The 18,884-nt window shown below is 36.6% G+C and overlaps 1 protein-coding gene across 1 annotated transcript; it reads right to left on the reverse strand.

The window, feature by feature from the left end:
• Positions 1-2,240: 2,240 nt before the first annotated feature.
• LOC139133751 (G2/M phase-specific E3 ubiquitin-protein ligase-like) lies at positions 2,241-18,335 on the reverse strand. The gene is made up of 4 exons (XM_070700518.1): positions 18,312-18,335; positions 8,771-8,841; positions 3,311-3,525; positions 2,241-2,494 (listed from the first exon to the last, which is right to left on the reverse strand). Exons 1-4 carry the CDS (start codon positions 18,333-18,335, stop codon positions 2,241-2,243), a joined length of 564 nt encoding a protein of 187 aa, XP_070556619.1.
• Between the last annotated feature and the right edge of the window lie 549 nt (positions 18,336-18,884).

An 18,884-nucleotide genomic window follows, 5' to 3' on the forward strand; every position in this document is an offset into this window, starting at 1 on the left:
GATATAAAACCATTATGAATAAATGGCTCGAAAATACCCATAATGCTATCTTGAGAAGAATTGACCTTGACCTCATTAATTGGGGATAAGAGGGGTTTAACCTCAGAAAATGTGTTGCACACATTATTAGACTCTATTGAGTTGATGAAGAAATAAAGCCGGTTGGCTTAGATCCACTTTGACCACTTTGACCTTCACGTTTTCTTTTCAATTTGAAACAATCTGACATTAAATGGCCGTCTTTCTTACAATAATTACAAGAAAGTGTACCGAACTGTTTGTCAGAAGGAGATTGAGACTTGGGATCTGATGATGTGGGAGTGTTACTTGAACTGTGTGAACTGCTGTCATTTGATTTCCTACTCTCCTTTGAGAAATTCTTGGATGAAAAGGAGGAGTTAAATTTACCTGCATTGTTTTCTGTATGAAAGAGACTGGGATGGTTTGCTGAGAAAGGAAGATTTGTGGGTCAATGAATAATCATCGGCCAAACGTGCAGCAACCTCCAATGTATCTGCCTTTTGTTCATTGATAAATGTCTTGATGTCACTCCGGATGCACCTTTTAAATTCCTCAATCAAAACAAGTTGTCGTAATTTGTCATAATTCTGACTGACCTTTTCAGAAGAACACCAGCGATCAAACAGTTGTTCTTTTGTTCGAGCAAATTCAACATAAGTTTGATCTTTCACCTTCTCACAATCCCTAAATTTCTGACGGTACGCTTCAGGCACCAACTCATAACCCTTGAGAATTAATTCCTTCACGGAATCATAATTTGAAGCCTGCTCTACTGACAACTGAATGTAAATTTCTCTGGCTTTACCCACCAAAGCACTCTGCAAAAGCATAGACCAGGACTCCTTAGGCCAATCCAGACTCTGAGCAATTTTCTCAAAATGAAGGAAATATTTATCAACATCCTTTTCTTGGAAAGGGGGAACTAACCTGAAATGCTTAGTGATGTCAAACTTGTCTGAAGGGAAGAATTTTCCTGACTGTCCAAGCTCCAAACGTTTCATTTCTAATCTTTCCTGCCTATCTTTCTCTCTCTGTCTTTCTTCCATTTCTAATTGCATTTGTATTTTTTCTTTTTCTAATGCCTGTCTCTCTTTTTCCATTTGTAATTCCAGTTTCTTAATCTCCAAATTTGTCTGCATTTCTAATTCTAATTTTCTGAGTTCAGAGGTAGACTCGGGCTCATAATCTTTCAGGGTGGATTCCTCAAATTGGCCTAAATCAACTAGATGTTTGGCAATATGGTACTGTATTTCCCTCTTGCGCATAGATCTTTTGACTTCTACTTTAAGGAAATTGGCCAGTGTTATGAGGTCGTCTTTTCTGAGGGAATCAAATGTGTCCTGATCAAGGTCATCCATTTCCTCTGGTTTAAATTCCGCCATGATTAAATTTCGCTGAGTTCACAGTATACAGTAGTTTTGAAAAGGCTGTCAAAATGTTGTCAAACGGCTCAAAATATTCGTATCCCGGACAAGCCCCCAATTTGTTACGTGCAGAGAAAACGAACAAAAGGGTGAACTCAGCAGTTTCCGTTTAAACAAAATTTATTACGAAAACAAAACTAATTGCTAAGTTAGGGACAGAGTACAAGCTTTAAAAGTGTACAGACTACTTATCTCAGCTGGGACGGCAAAGCTCCAGTCTCAGAGTTGTAACAGTCAGTTGGATGAATGAACAGTCCTTTGGCTTGCAGGCTTGAAGCTGCACAAAGACCACAGTATAAATCCAGCGTTGACAGTGAAGGTCTTGAAAAGTCTTGAGAATGACTACTGCTGGAGTTTAGTAACACACAAGAGACACGATCCCAAAAGTCTGACTGGAAGCTGTGCACGTCCCTTTATAAAGGCATGTAAGAACAATCTAGAACTTTTATTGACATGCTAATTACTGTTCTAAAATTATCTCCTTACACAACTAATCAACTTTCCAGAACATTCCAAACATGACTAGTTGAATTCAAGGTTGTGAGGTCATCAAGGGCAGTGACCTGGGAATGTTCTAGACTGATTGAACTCAGGTCATGATGAGTGTGGGGTAAATGACCTACATGACACCAGTGTACAGGTATCCCTTGGTTGTTCTAACCTGTAGTTAACTGGTACAAAACTAATTCAAAACTTAAGCTAGACACACATACACACTAGCTGCTAATTAACTTAAACTTTATAATTAGCACCACATTTGCATGCTCAGTGCAAGTACAGCAACTATAGTGTACTCTAAACACAGCCGAAACCATGACTGTTTCTGACACCGAATTCCATTGAGAATTTAAAGTCATCATATGACTTTACAATTGGTAACCTAAGAATATTGCTACATGTATTTGCTACTGGAAAATTCTTTGTTCTTCCATCCCCAGGTCCTGTCAGAAATTCTAATGCAGGGGGTGGGCAGAATCCTAGCGGTGGGATTCTTTCTTGGCCAGTGGCAAACACGATTATGTCTTGTAATGTCACTTCTGCATCCCTTTCTACAAAGAAAAAGAATGACAAAATCAATTGACACATATGATTAATTTGTTATTTTTAACATCAGTATGTGAACAAGAAGCATCTAAATTTATCTAAAAGTGGGGAAACATTTATACATGTCTCCTGAGGTATTTTTCGTAACAACTGAAACAGTAATGATATTAAAAAGACTTTACAAGCAACCTAGTGGCCAATAGAACTCTGCTGTTATATACTGCTTAAAATTAAATATCAGGGTTTGCATGTTAATTAGTAAAACTGAGACTTTTGCCTAATGTTGATCAAAGTTTAGGAAAACTGAACCAGAGCAAATCCCTAGGCTTGGAAATGCATATTTTACTATTAGACTCGTTTTGAGTCTATCATAAATCTATTCAAGTAAACGTACATTAAGTTTTTAAGAAACTTGAGTCATCTCTAGGAACCTGCAAACTAAGTTCCGAGAAAAGTGTTTTAGACAAAAAATAAAAGCAAATTGCCCAAAAATTTCAAATAAGGAAATTACATCTCAATTTGAATAAAACCTGACTCAGGTAATCCTTAGGAACCCAAATATCAAATTTCAAAGCAACCAGACAGCAGTTTTTGACATTTGACAAAAAGTGGAAAAAATTGGGGAGAACACTGCTACCTAATAAACTCCACTTCACTGGCAGCAGAGCTAAACAAGACGAAGTTAGTATCTGAAGAATTTTTAATTTTTAACATTTTCTGAGCTTATTTGCACAATTTTGTGTACATGCACACACACACACCCAAACCCATCTGCTCTCTCTATTATTTTACATATCAAATGAGAGCTAAACATAGTTTACCTTCAACATCTATCAGGTAGTCTCTCCAGAAACTAACTACTGCCATTTCATCATTTCTGGTGTTGGAGCCTTCCTCACTGTATTTAATTTCAAATATATCCTCAACATATCTGGCTGTTAATATTTTCTCAGTATATGTGAATACTTCACGAAAAGCTGTTGGATGTGAGATCACTTGTTCAAGTACACCAAGTGTTGACAGTCCATCTTTGAATCTGATGAGAACAAATTTAACACAGCATGATACAGAGCAGATGGCACTGATAATGCTCCTCATACACTGGGCAGGAATGTAGTGTAGTCATGTGGTTAATTAATGAAACTAGTGTCATTTTTAAATTCTTAAAGTTCAGAAGAAAATAAATTCTGTTAGGGTCAACATACAAGACATACGTTTTACCTTTCAAATGCAGATCTTGTTCTGTCAAGTACAAGAAATCTTAGGATTCATCAACAAGATTATCCTTATTATCCAATGTTTGGCATAATATGATCAGCACCGGCTATGGCTGATCAGAGCACTTGTCATTATTATTTTTATTACACCAAACATTGAAAATGCGTAAAAAACACAACTTTCTTCTATGTAGATTGCACGCGCACTTCACTTGGAAATTTACCAAAGTTCAAAGTATGGAGTGCGCGTTGAAGTAGAAAGTTCGGAGTGTGCGTTCCAGAGACAAAAGGCGAGCGCATATAGAACAAGCTCAAGACAGCCCAGTGGGCACTATCACTTCACAACGGGCACTATCACTTCGCAATGGGCACTATCAGTTACCGTAACAGGCTTTATCGCGTTTTTTTCCATGCCACGTGACACAGACTCAGCCAATCATGAGTACAGAATCATACGTGAGGTGTAATAAAGGTGTATAAATCAAGCAACCTATTGGCCAACAGAGTTCGGCTGGTATGTTATGCTGAAAAACAATACACCCCCACAAACGTGTATTCCAAATTTCAAATCAGTGGGAAAGCAGTTTCAGGGATGATCTTTTAAATTAAAAATTGGGCAAAACTATAGGATGTTACACTGTTGCTTGCATTTGATCAAACTTAGTACACAGTAAATCTGTAAAATGAAAAAAATTTGTGAACTCAAAAACTTCTGTTTTTCCCACGCATATGACCCCTGATGAAAATATATGAACTGAATATGTTGACATGGTTCAGAACAGTTCACAACATAGCAATGGTACAAGAATCAAAGACAGAAGAAACTCTGAATTCATAATGTTAATTGTACAAGATTTCTAAATATGCAAATCGAATGTTTAACAGTACAGTCAGATGGTAATTATTTGAAAACTGCATCACTAATTACAAAACTTAAATATGTGGCTTAGAAAATGCAAGTGTCTGAGTCTCTTCATGAAAAAAACAGCTGTAGCAAGCTTTGTGGAATTTAGATCAGAAATCTGGATTTACAGTATCAATTACATTCAATAAAGCATCAGATCTGAGAACAAATGAAATTGTTGAACAAGTGACCTAGCAGCAGAGAGAGCCCCACTTTAACGAGTTCCAGAAATGGTGAGGTAACTGGTTAGCAGGAATGTATAGCAGGTTGTGATGACAAGCTGAATATCTACACCTAACTGACATGTGTGTCAAGCAACACTTGAATGTCAGGTCTTTAAATGTTTTATATCAAGACAATTTGACTATATCTTACAATTACGATTCCTAAGAAACTGAGAGAAAAATTTGAAAGAAATCTGCTCTACAGTTTCACAGAAAATGACTTTTGACCAAAAAATGGGAAAAATTGCCCCAAAAATACAAATATGCAAATTTTACCACAATTTGAACAAACTTCACTAAGGTCAACCCAAGGAAGCTGCATACAAAATTTCAAAGCAATAAATGATTTCTGAAATATCTGAAAACAAAAATATATCAGGGCAACTTCCCTTCAGAGGGCACTGTTACTTTATTAGTAGTGGGGTTACATTGGCTGCAGCTATATAGAACATTTATACAATTCAGGCTTTAACCTCAGCATGTCATTGCTGTCAACAAGTGTGTCTCGTAGCTGAACAAAGCCGTTATACACAGGTTGCAGTAAAGTCAAGCCCACCAACAGTGCCCTCACAGGTGAATTAGGAACCCTGACGTGCTTTCATTTTTAGACATTTCAGAAATCATTAGACCAGCAGTTTCAGAGAAGAAGACAAATGAAGACAAATGTTGCCGGACGCCGGACAGATGGACAGACGATGACAGACAGTCTACCGGTATCTATCTGATAAGCTCTGCATTGCTGACAGCAGTGCTAAAAATGAGTTTCGTTACCAACCATATGGATTACAATGGCATTTGATATGGTTAATAAAATAAAAGTGCCACTTTCAGATTTAAAACCCAGACCAGGTTTGGTCTGGGTTTTTAAAATTATTCATGGATAAAGCATGCATGTACAAACAAACAAAAAGTAGAAAAGTTTGACTTGACAGGACTTATCTCTTGTCCATTATTATTAAATCAGTGATTCAATGACTTACATGCATTTGCTTGTGTCTATACTCTCTAAGCTATATACACATTCAGTCATTCTTAAACTTGTTCACTGTCAGCAGTAATGGTGGAATAATGCAACTACACTTACTGCCAAAAGCTGTTCTCTTATTTCATAATCTGTAATATCAGATATATTTGGAGTTTACTCTTTCCAGGCAAAACACAAGACTGTCATATAGCGTCTGTGAAATAAAACATGGTCCTGGTCCTCCGTGTATCAGTGAAACTGATATCATCCTCCCAGACAAATAGTACTGGTCATCCTTAATAGCTACAGAGACAACAGAACAAGTAAAAATGGTAAAAGCAGTGTACATACAGATGCAGGTCACTGATGAAACATTTCAGTTTTAAAAGAACATTATAGCTGTAAAATAATCACAATCATACCAATCCATAATCCAATAACACTAGGTCAAAATTTGTAAGACAATAGTTGTAAACATAGACACAAAACAGCACAGAACAGACAGTAAATAGACGGTACACAAACAAAGTCAAATTCATGAAAGAAAGATATATGGACCTCTGGCCTAAAGACCAAGAAGTGATGTCAGGAGTTTCGAAAATAGTAAGCGCATCCTGCCCCACATGTGGCACCCGCCATATATCAATCTGTAAGTCAGATAAGTAGTGGTCACTAACTAAGGCCCCATGTCACCGATGCCATCAGTGATCATTTGTCGAAGAGAGATATTGTATTTATCTACCAGCTTGCGATACCTGCCAAAAAAGCGTTTGAATGTAGAGACAAGTCTTGCTCTGGTGTAACCTTGATTTAACAGTTTGTAAGAGAGATGGCCATGTCTCTCTACAAAATCACCATATGAACTGCATGCTCTTGCATATCGAATAAGCTGGGAAATGTATACCCCATAAGCAGGTGAGAGTGGAATATTACTGATGAGGTGTGGAAAATTGATTATACTAAAGTTGAAATCATGTCTCTTGTCATATAGCCTAGTAGAAAGGTGACCATTAGAGTCAAATTCAAGTAAAATGTCTTTTGCGAATTTTTTCAGCTTTCTTTTGTGTATAAAAGTTCTGGATCACTTTGTTCTGAAAAGTTCTCAGAAATGTCTTTGTTTCAAAATTTCGAATTCTGACTTTGCACTGTTTGCTTATGCTAGTTCGAAAAAACTATGTTTGGAGATATTATTCATATCTGTACAGTGCTTATCTTGTTACAGTTGTAAATAGCAATTATGGTAGGTCACAAATATATGAACATTAAACAAAGTAAAACCAACACTGGTATGCATTCAATTGGTGTTTTAGGAGAGTCTTTTTACAGTTTAGGAGATGTAAAATGTTGATGTGAATGCACATTTCACATTTTTTGGTGCACTATCACTAAAAAGTATATTAAAGGGATAATGTGGGCTGAATACTCCTAATGCTTAATGGCAAGGGCTCTTCCCATTGATGGAGGATGTCAACAAAGATAAATATACAGTAACCAGAGCCTACACCATATACACCATATGTATAAAGCTTTTAATAAGCTGGGTAGAGTTTCAAGTTTGAGTCTACCAGCTCCTGACTACATTGGAAAAAGTTCTGGCCATTTTATCCTTGTAACATATCCTTGTGACAAGCTTGTGAGACAATCAATCTAGGAGAACACAAGGGTTGTCACAACCTCACAACTTTTTAAATAACATGTGTTATTACTTACCAAATGCGTGCATTGATAATTCTTTGAGTTATCTGGCCCTTCAAAGATGACTGAGTGTTGCAGATGTCACATGAGTAATCTAAGGAACTCTCGTGTCGGACCGCCAGTATCAACAGCCCCCTCATCCCTTCCAGCATCATCGGTAAACCTTACATACATTCTGTTGAAAGGACTATAGGATTTTCGTTGAAATCCTCTGACCGCCCCATCCCATACATTAGATCTGTTAATGTTAAATTTACAGCAACTGTCTGCACTTTCTCCATAGTCTACTTTCTCGGCAAGCTTTTCCAATATATGTGTTGCTGAAGAAATCTCATTTCCTTGTGAATTTTTCCTGTACAATAAACAGAATATGAATTGTGGCAATGATTAGTAGCCTTATAAAATACACAAAGTGAAGTATCGCTGGTGATGATTTTATTACTATTTGCATAGCTACTTATAGAAGTAATTTTTGTTAAAAATGGAAAGTTGAGATTTAAAAACTGTATAAACTGTCAAATAGTTTTACTTGAGAAAATTAAACCATACATGTTTTGCATGACAGTTGAACTAATAATTGTCCAAACAGTACAACCCCTAGTTTACTTCTTAAATCTTTGCTTTAATCATACTCAAGTTCTGTATATAGAGCTACAATCTAATAACTATTAAATTTTATTTAAAGTATTTTACAGTAGCAATACTTCTTCCAGATACGTGAAACAAAGCAATTAACCATAATGAGATCAAAGTCAGCCTTAAGGTCTATTACACCTTGGTTATTTTGGAATTTTGCGCAGAGTTTTGCGTGTGTGTGTCACAGCACATTTCCAGTTGGCCAAAACAACTCTTTCCCTCAATGTTGTTTGCATATTTCTATCGCCACCATTTATAACTTGTAAATATGATTCAGCCTATCCAATTATGAGAAAGTACATTACATAGAGGAGTTATGGCAGCATTTTGAAGTTTTTTATCATGAAGACAGTGGGCGCATACACAGCAAAAAAATTCGCCCCTGTGACACACAGTAAGTGAGGCTACCCACAATTCTCCATGATCCGTACACACGGAGATCACTCACTGAACTGAAGCAAATTTCTTCTGTACACAGAACAGCTCAGTTCATATTTCAAAATTCTGGCAACATTAGAGTTTTGACATTGTTTCCCTTTAAAACACATTCAAATTTTGGTGTGTGAAGAATTACTCTTTTGCTATAATCAAGGAAAAGAAATTATTCTAATGCATTTTCTACACTAAAATAGATTACAAACCTGTTATTTTTTCCTTTACAATCTTGTCCACCATCATTTTCATCTTCTGAACTTTGATCTTCATCAGAATTCTGTAAGCATGTGAACATATTTGAATATTTTAGAGTTTTTCCAATGTAATGTGCACACAAGTGATTGTTTGTATAAAAAAGGCATTAAAATCTATATTGTCTCCCATATTTCCAGCAAAAACAACTTTGTCTGAATTTTTTAACAAGTCACACTGAGTCTGGATGTAATTCCTAACTTTCGATCACTTTGCTAAACCCAAAAATCTTACTATTCATGGGCACAGCTATGAAAACAAGCTAGTAGTTTTGAATACATGTGATTTGCTGACAAGAATGATACTTCACAGAGTGAAGTCAAGCTAGGGAGACCATCATGCTTGATTACACAGTACTACATGAATAAATAATCTGATGCCCTAGTAAACCAAACAAGTGGAATGTACCGACTATACCTAGGATTACCTGCTAAAGTTATTGGCCTGATACTTGGGACTTAAAGGGATGAGTGGGCAAGTGTGATTTTAACATCTATGTCTCCTAAGAGGTGGTTATAAAATACAAGCCATTTTGGCCAACCATGAGTTACGTGCTTTCACAAAAATCCAGGGGAAAAAACTGTTTCCTTAGGGCTTCATAGTGTGTAGGGGAAAGCTACAAAGCTAAATGGAGCTTTGTATCACATGATCAAGAGCAAACCATTGTTGCTACGGGTACGGTTCAGCTCTGTTGACCCTATAACACTTAGACTGTTGACAGTATATCTGCATATTTGATGGGGCGGCCATATTTGGCTGGCAAGCCAAAAATTATTTACTTGCTAAAGTTATATGTTCATAGCCGATGCATTGAAGCTATCTGAGGTCACACTTTCGTAATGGCTTTTGCCTTAGTTGCTTTTAATTTAAAATTAAATACTGTAAACCGGGATAATTTCCCGATGAGAAATTTTCATGATATCAATAGAGGAAAATATTTTACGACGATCTCTCTCATTTCTCTATAGATTTTCATCAATTTTTTTTCTATTTTATCCATAAGGCCAAAAAAAAAAAATTGTGTGTTTCCTGTAACATGCTCTTCAGAAATAGGGTAGGTAGGTCGGAAAAAAATTTTTTTTTGGTAATTTTTTTTTCTCTGCAAAAAGAAAATGGGAAAATTTTAATACCCTTCGACAAGGGTCGAGGCATCGTCATTGTCAACAAAAGATTACATACACGAATGCGAAAGACAATTACGCAACACTCAGTATTATACACAACTAGACAGTGACGACACAGAACAAACAGTAAACAAAGTACACGAACTATTAAACAAAATGTGCGAGAACAAACACATCGACCATGATACTTATAAGTATCTCGATCCAAAAAAACATAAAAATCCGTACCCTGCAGTGGTACTTATTGCCTAAAATTCACAAACCGCCGCCTGAAAACTCAACGTTTGCAGGGAGACCAATAATTAGTGGCTGCTCCAGTCCCACTAACAAAATTTCAGAATTCCTGGATTACTTCATAAAACCACTGGCACTGGTCCAGCAACAACCGTCATATATAAAAGACACAACAAACTTCATACAAGAAATTGAAAAAACAAATGTCCCCAACATGCATTTCTTGTAACACTCGACGTGGTGTCGATGTACACAAACACAATTCACGACGAAGCGATTCGGCTAGTCAGTGAAACATTAAACTCACAAACCTCGCTTCAAACAAATTACGGCATCAAAAAACCACCCACGGAAGACTTAATAGAAATGCTTTCACTAATTCTAAAACACAACAGTTTTGAATTTAACAAGCAATATTTCCGCCAAACCAGCGGCTGCAGCATGGGATCGATTGCCTCGCCAGGGATAGCAGACATTGCTTTTAATGAACTTGAAAAGAAAATGTTCGTAAACAACCACAACAACATTCACTTCTGGAAAATATTCAGAGATGATGCCTTTGCAATCTTTCTGGGAACACAAACCGAACTCATTAACTTCATTCAAAAAATAACACAATGCACCCAACGTTTAAGTTTTCGTACGAAAACTCAACACAAGAAATTACATTCCTAGATGTAGTAGTTTTCAAAGGTGCAAGATACCACAAAGAAAATATCCTCGACATCAAAACACATACTAACCAACAGACACATTCCAATTTCTAAATAGAGAATCGTGTCACCCGACAGCAACATTTAATGGCTTTATCAAAGGTGAAATCCTTAGATACGCTCGCACTTGAAACAACATGACGACTTTACTAAAAAAGTCGCTTTCTTTAGAAACAAACTACTCGACAGAGAATACAAAAAAATGAAATCACGAATATAACAGAAAAAATAAACCACAGTATTCGTAATACACTAGCAACTGTACAAGTACACGTAAAGAAGCAACAAACAAACTCATCTTCAGTACAACATATAGCCCTTGCATAAAAACAAAGATCTTAAGGGAAGTCTTTTGAAACATTTGGATGAACTGGAGAAGGACTCAACAATAAGGAATCTATTCCCAGAATCACCAATCATTGCTTACAAGAGAAACAAAAACCTAAAAGACACACTTGTCAAAACAAAATTTACAGAAGTAAAGAAACAAAAACAAACAAACCAGACCACCAAATGGACTCACAACGAGACCCAAACATTGATATTCTTGCCTCGCTATTCGAAGAGCAAGACCACTAAAATACATTAAAATAATTTTCACAAACACAAACTAACGAAAGAATCTACATTGCGACTGATGAGAAACCACACTCGGGTTTCGAAACGAAAACGTCAAAGGGCCACTCAACAACTTTGTAACACCGTAGGTCCGGCTGCGTCTCGCCATAAGCTTTCCCCACACAAACAAAACATTACCGTACACACTAGGCCTAATCCAAACTTCTCTACAAATATCCGAGGCGAAACAAACATTTTCATTAACACAAACAATTGGATAAGAATGTAGGAACACATTTTTGAAACAAATCAAACACAAATTCGACACAAAAACATTTTGGATAGTTAGGTGGGGAGCCTCTTTCATACTTTTTACAATCGCCATAAGCTTTCCCCACACAAAAAAACATTACCGAACACAATAATCCAAACTTCCCTACAAATATCCGAGGCGAAACAAACATTTTCATTAACACAAAAAATCGGATAAGAATATAGGAACACATTTTTGAAACGAATTAAACACAAACTCGACACAAAAATAATTTGGATAGTTAGGTGGGAGCCTCTCACACTTTTTACATTTTTTCTTGAACGTGATCGCATTTCTCACATGTTACGGAAAACACGCTTGCACAAGCAGTCGCTATTGTTGTTTAATGACGTCATGAAATCATGCGTGATTTAAAACTTTTCCCAGCCATACTCGCGGGATTTGTTTTCAAGGTCCAAAAAAAAGTTTAGGGTCGGGGGGTTTGAACTAGGGTAGGTCGGGTTACCGGAAACACACAATTTTTTTTTTTAGGCCTAACTACATTGTTATTTCCACACAACATTCTGTTGTACGCTTACTTGTCGCATTTGTAGCAGGATTCTTAGCCACAATCCATGATGTTAAAACAAGTAACTTGTGACTTAGTTGCACAATGTGTAGCAAAATCATGTTTATCTATAAAACCATAACCATTTTTCATTGTTTAACTGCACTTTCAAAACTGAAAAAAATTTATTGTGAGTGTGTTTGACTAGTATCTGCAGGCAGAAATTCAAGTTTAAATGAACAAACTGAAATTTAATTCGACAGAACAGGTTCTTCAATCTCACAGCTGCCATTGACAAAATCAAAGTTTAGATCAACAAACTTAAACTTTAAATTTGACAGAACTGTTGCAGTTTACAGTGAAATCAATAAACCAAAATTAGTAAGCATACGTGTGTGTGTGTGTTTGCCAGAGATTGAATAGAGCTGAGAACTGTTACATTTCACATTGTTCTTTAAAAATTTTTATTTTTCTTGGTTGCCCAAAGTTTGCAATTTTTTTCCAGTTTACAGTATATAGTGAAAAGATACAGCTACTGGGGCTTTAAAGTTGTTCATACTCAAGACAGTGACCAGACAACTTTAAGTCTTTTATGACATTTCATCCCTTGACGTTGGAAAGGATAATGCCATTCCAAGTCCAGTGTTCTCCCCAGAGCACTTCAGAGTGGTTGCTTCCACTTTTAATGTTTTTGGCAAACAATAAACTCATTACCATATAAATTACATGTATTGTTATGCAAATTAATCACTACTTTATGATTTTTTTCCTGGGGAGAACCTTGCACACCATTTTAAACAGTCAACAGCCCATGGTGGTACCCATACTATTTGGTGTAATGTGAACCTGACAGCTGTTACATAATCACTGCTTCTATTCAGTTATGACAATTTTCAAGCCTGGCATGTACTTGCCTTGAACCCTCTGACTTGTACATATAGTCTTCCCTGACCAACCAAGTTCTTCAATCTTTTCCCATTCAACTCATAACCAGGAGGAACAACAGGAACACTCAAATATCTGTTATTCATAACTAGGATCCCAAAGTCTGAAGGATTCAGGTTGGCTACTGAAAATATAAGGATATTACATATATTTATGCCAAAATTGATAATATTTTGCATGGGAATAAATCATTTGATTATGAATGAACAAATGTGACACAACATGTGTAGAGTACATACTGCAGATAGATGTAAATGTATACTTGTTGATATGTTCCGTTCAACAAACCAACAGCAATCAAATTTGCATCACATTCTATATCCACACACACAATATGAAGTACATCTGATGTTACTCCCTTTAAGTTTTACAGTGTACAGACATCTATACATCCATGGCATCTATATGTACACACACATACATACAGGCATTATAGGCAAAAAACGAATCATTTCTGGTCATCACATGCATCACTTCAATGTGTGTGTGTCAGTCCTTTTTTCACTTGCTCTTTTGGAAAAAAGTAAAAATGTATCAAATTCCATCACAAAATAAAAACAGAACAATGATATACATGTTATCACTATATGTAGCAGGGTTTTTTCAACTTCGCACAGTACTCTCAGAGTTTAATCACTAACTTGACACTGCTCAATGCTTTATGGGACAATTAGATATCCATCAGATCAACATTTGTAGCACGTTTTATTTAATTGAATGCTGTAATTTTAGAGTAATGTCACTAATTACAAAGTTCATTAAATATGCAAATAATCCCTAAATTAACTTGACACTGTTCAATGATTCATAGCACAATAAAATATTTATCAAATCAATATCTGCAGCACGTTTCACAAAATTTTGGTGCCGAAATTTAAGAGTTATATACCTAATTAAAAAGTTTATTAAATATGCAAATGAAACCTTAATAAACTTTACACTACTAAATGCTTTACAACACAGTTAGATATCTGTCGTATCAGTATGTGCAGCAGTTTTCATCACATTTGATGCGGTTATTTCAGAGTTATATGACTAATTATAAGACTTCATGAAATATGCAAATGAGCTAATTATTAACTTGACACTGCTCAATGCTTCTCAGTACAATTGGATATTTATCAGGTCAACATCTGTAGCAAGTTTCATCAAATTTAACGCTGTAATTTTGGAGTAATATCACTAATTATAAAGTTCATTAAATATGCACATGGACCCTTAATTAACTTCACACAACTAAATGCTCTACACCACAATTAGATATCTGTCGGATCAGTATCTGCAGCAGATTTAATCACATTTGGTGCAGTTATTTTGGAGTAATATCACTAATCACAAAGCTCATTAAATATGCAAATGAACCATTAATTAACTTCACACAACTAAATGCTCTGCACCACAATTAGATATTTGTCGGATCAGTATCTGCAGCAGATTTCATCACATTTGGTGCAGTTATTTTGGAGTTATATCACTAATTACAAAACTTCATAAAATATGCAAATGACCTATTTGTTAACTTGACACTGCCAAATGCTTCTCAGTACAATTGGATCTTTATCAAAACAATATTTGTACCCAATTTCATTGACTTGGGTGCCGTGATTTCAGAGTTATATACCTAATTACAAAGTTCGTTAAATATGCAAATGAACCCTTAATTAATTTTACGCTACTAAATGCTTTACACTACAGTTAGATATCAGTCGGATCAGTATCTGCAGCAGATTTCATCATATTTGGTGAATATAAATTTTTTACTATAACCCAAACGGGATTCGAACCCCCACACACTCACGGCAACATCGCCTAGCTGATAGGCCTCACACAAAACCAGTCGGCCACTGCTTCCAACCCAAAAGAGTTGGTCACAGTAACCGACTTAGATGTTGCAATTCTGTGCGCGACCGAACAACACGGTGTGCGTGGAGCAGACGACACACAGACACAGTACACACACAGACACAGTACACACACATATAGTAATCGGAAAAGCACGAAGCTTTTTTTACTGAGCTATCAGACAGACTCGGGGACAAGTAAATATCCACCAGCAATACTGTCCACTCAGGTTAAAGAATATAAATTTTTTACTATAACCCAAACGCGCGGGATTCGAACCCCCACACACTCACGGCAACAGCGCCTAGCTGATAGGCCTCACACAAAACCAGTCGGCCACTGCTTCCAACCCAAAAAGTGAAGTTATATCTGAGTTATATGACTAATTACAAACCTTCATAAAATATGCAAATGAGCTATTTATTAACTTGACACTGCCTAATGCTTCTACGTATAATTAGATATATATCAGATCAATATTTGTTGCAAGTATCATCAAGTTTGGTGTAGGAATTTCAGAGTTATCTCACTAATAACAAAAGTTCATTAAATATGCAAATGAGAAGATAATTGACATGACACTCACAGTATCATCATAATGTTCTTAGATTGTCATCTGTGAAAAGTTTCATGAAATTTTGTGCAGTATTTCTTGATATATGTCTACACTGTCATTACCGTCTCCATAGGGAAACCATTATACGGAAAAAAACGATATTGCATAACTTCATTAATATGCAAGCCATACTAACCAAAATCTAATTAGTTCTTGCAAGTAGCATATGGTACATGTGTACCAAATCTGACTTGAATCCGTACAGGCGTTTTTGAGTTATCGTGTAAACAGACAGACAGACAGACAGACACACACACACACACACACACACGGACAGACAGACAGACATCGCTATGACATTAGGGACCGTTCAGTTTTTACGGCTGGGGGGGGCCGGCAAAATCTTGTCGCCGGTGTTCAAAAAAATGATGACCCCCCCTGAATTTTTCGAGAAAAAATGATGACCCCCCCTTTGTCAGACGAAAAAATTTGATGACCCCCCCCCCCCCCCCCCCCCGCTGAAAAATAACCAAAACCCATATGTCAAATTTACCCGCACGGTTTGGATTTGAACTCCGGTACGCGGCGCACTTTATTCGTGTAGCAGAGATGAAAGTACACAAACTTCTCAGCCACATCCATGCAAACGTCTGTTAATCAGGACAACTGTAAGGCAATTTTGAACTTCATTTCCATGGACAACTTATGTCCATGGACATTGTACAAAGTAAACTTTATTTGAGTGGTTCACTAAAGGCAGCCCTCCGGTTAAGAGGTCATGGGCCACTATGTAAAGTCAACTTTATTCTAGTGGGCAACCAAAGGTGGCCCGCTGGTAAAAAGAGGGTCGATCATGGCCATTGCACGAAGTAAACTTTACTGACCATGGCCGCTGAAGGCGTCCAGCGTTAAGATGCCGGTAACGAGGGTCGATCATGGCCATGGCATAAAGTGAACTTTATTTTAGGTATTATGTTTTTGAAAATGTGGTGACCCCCCCTTTCCTACCAGTGAAAAAGTGATGACCCCCCCTTCGTGGATTCCAAAATTATGATGACCCCCCCTGGATTTTGCCGGCCCCCCCCAGCCGTAAAAACTGAACGGTCCCTTAGCCCACGTGTTTACACACGTGAGCTAAAAATGAAAACAAAAATTGCATCACCACATCATTTTTGCCACATGTCAATGATCAGAAGCAATTTTCTTATTTTTTGGGGGCCAAAGGTACATATAGAGTTCTCCCTGAATAAGGTAACAAGGGCATGGAGCCCTCTTCTAAATTCTGAGAGCCCTCTGTGAAAATGCTTTGCAACAAACAATCCCTAAAATCTCCTCCTGTGTGACTGCTTTGGTTTGCAGTGCTTAATTCACAACACATGAGCCTCTTGTGAAAATTCCCAGGAGAGAACTCTGAACATACATACCGTAATATGCACACATGCATTTTATTTGCTGCTGTTAATAAATGCATGTTTTATTTAAAAAGGGGGCTGAAAATGATTACTAACAGAAGTTCAATTACCTGGAAAATTATGGAAATCACTACTCTTAATAACGTCTCTCAGTTTACTTCTGATGGCAATTTCACGATCTTCTGGATTTATATCAATTTGTGCTTCTGCAATAATGATGCTCTTACTATAATAAACTGGTATATCACAGTCCACGACAAAAACAACCCTGAAGGGCTTACTGAGAACTCTTCGTTTTTTATTAATTGTAAGTCTTGCAATTTCTCGTGACTTTTTTCCTCTTTGGGGTGTGAAGCGTATATTGTTGCTCTGCGTGGGTTGAACGTGCTTGTCACAGCCTGTGCCAAATCAGAGGGCTCTCCAAGAGCAGATCGAGCTCGGTCTGGTGTAGAAAAAAAGTATAGAAAGGGGATTGCTGAAATGTTTGAAAACAAAAGTACTTCGGACTACATCCCTGTCAGGGCACTGTTTATTTTGAAGTACCGTACTGAAGTTCCAATAGCTGCAGATCCATAAGTAAGTCACTTTTTAGTAGATGGTATATTGAGCACAATTGACCACCACTAATATCTTTAACAAAACAATACTAACACAAAATGTAGAATAACTGCCTTACACAGAAGATTATCTAAGGGAGATAGCTTACATGTCACTTGATCTACTGGTACAATTATGAGCAAGTGTTAGCAGCATGACGTTTTAACAGGTCATTTTGTTTCACAGAATCAAATAAAATTGATTTATTTTCTCGGTATAACAACAACCCGACTGACTGATATTTTAGGCAGCTGTACATGCATCAGACTTTGACTTTGTCCGTGAACGAGTATGACATGCTGTCTTCTACACTATCAAAGGCACTCAAATCACTACTGCGCTAGGGCTTCGCGATCACTGGTTGATTTCATCACCTGTGTCTTCTACCAATGGCCTACACATCCAAGCTGCTTTTGATTTGTAATAACATCTATAAGTATTTGTGGACTGTCTGACAAAGTTTACTAACTTAGTATTCCCGTCTGCTTGTTTTGCTGGTTTGGTATAACAACTGTGTAAATTGTACTGTTGTGTCGCAACCCGAGTCAACCACTGGTAAGAAGACGTCATTTTGGGAATCATTTGAATCATATCTAAGGCCAACCGCACCAGGAAATTGGCTTAGCAAAGTAGTACGCCGCAAAACCCCGTTCTGCAATTGAATGGCACGTTAACAATTTCTGCACCACTTACAGTACACTTCACAGTTGCCGCCATTTTGGCGATATGATTTTGTCATATTGGCCACCTCTGAGAACTGCAGAGCGCCACCTAGCGCTGAAAAAAGTGAATGCACATAAACATGTTTTTTGGAACGCAAAAATGATTTTACGAAAAAAATATGGTTCATACATGAAAACGTGAAATCTATGAACACAAATTGTTTTTCATGAACATAAAATCTATGAACAAATGAATATTTTTCAATGAACATAAACATCGAATTCATGAAAATAATTTGTTTTCAGGAGCACAAACATGAGATTCATGAACATAAAAACAAACTATGAACACAAAAATATGGTTCATAGACACAAAAATGGGTTTCTTGACATAAACATAAAATTCAAGAACACAAAAATGTTTTCATGAACATAAACATAAATTTTATGAACATAAACATAATTTCAAGAACACAAAAATGGTTTTATGAACACAAAACGGATTTTATGAACAAAAACATATATTCATGAACACAAAAATGTTTTTTATGAACATAAACATGAAATTTATGAACATAAACATGAAATTTATGAACATAAACAT

Source organism: Ptychodera flava, chromosome 5 (genome assembly GCF_041260155.1).
Source record: "Ptychodera flava strain L36383 chromosome 5, AS_Pfla_20210202, whole genome shotgun sequence".
NCBI lineage: Eukaryota > Metazoa > Hemichordata > Enteropneusta > Ptychoderidae > Ptychodera > Ptychodera flava.

Coding starts and splice junctions, on each gene's coding strand:
- LOC139133751 (XM_070700518.1), bottom strand. CDS start 18,335: ATGGCGGCAACTGTGAAGTGTACT. Junction 3,526..8,770: donor TGTAAAGGAAAAAATAACAG/GTTTGTAATCTA, acceptor TGTTCTCATCAG/ATTCAAAGATGGACTGTCAA. Junction 2,495..3,310: donor CTACCTGATAGATGTTGAAG/GTAAACTATGTT, acceptor TTTTCTTTGTAG/AAAGGGATGCAGAAGTGACA.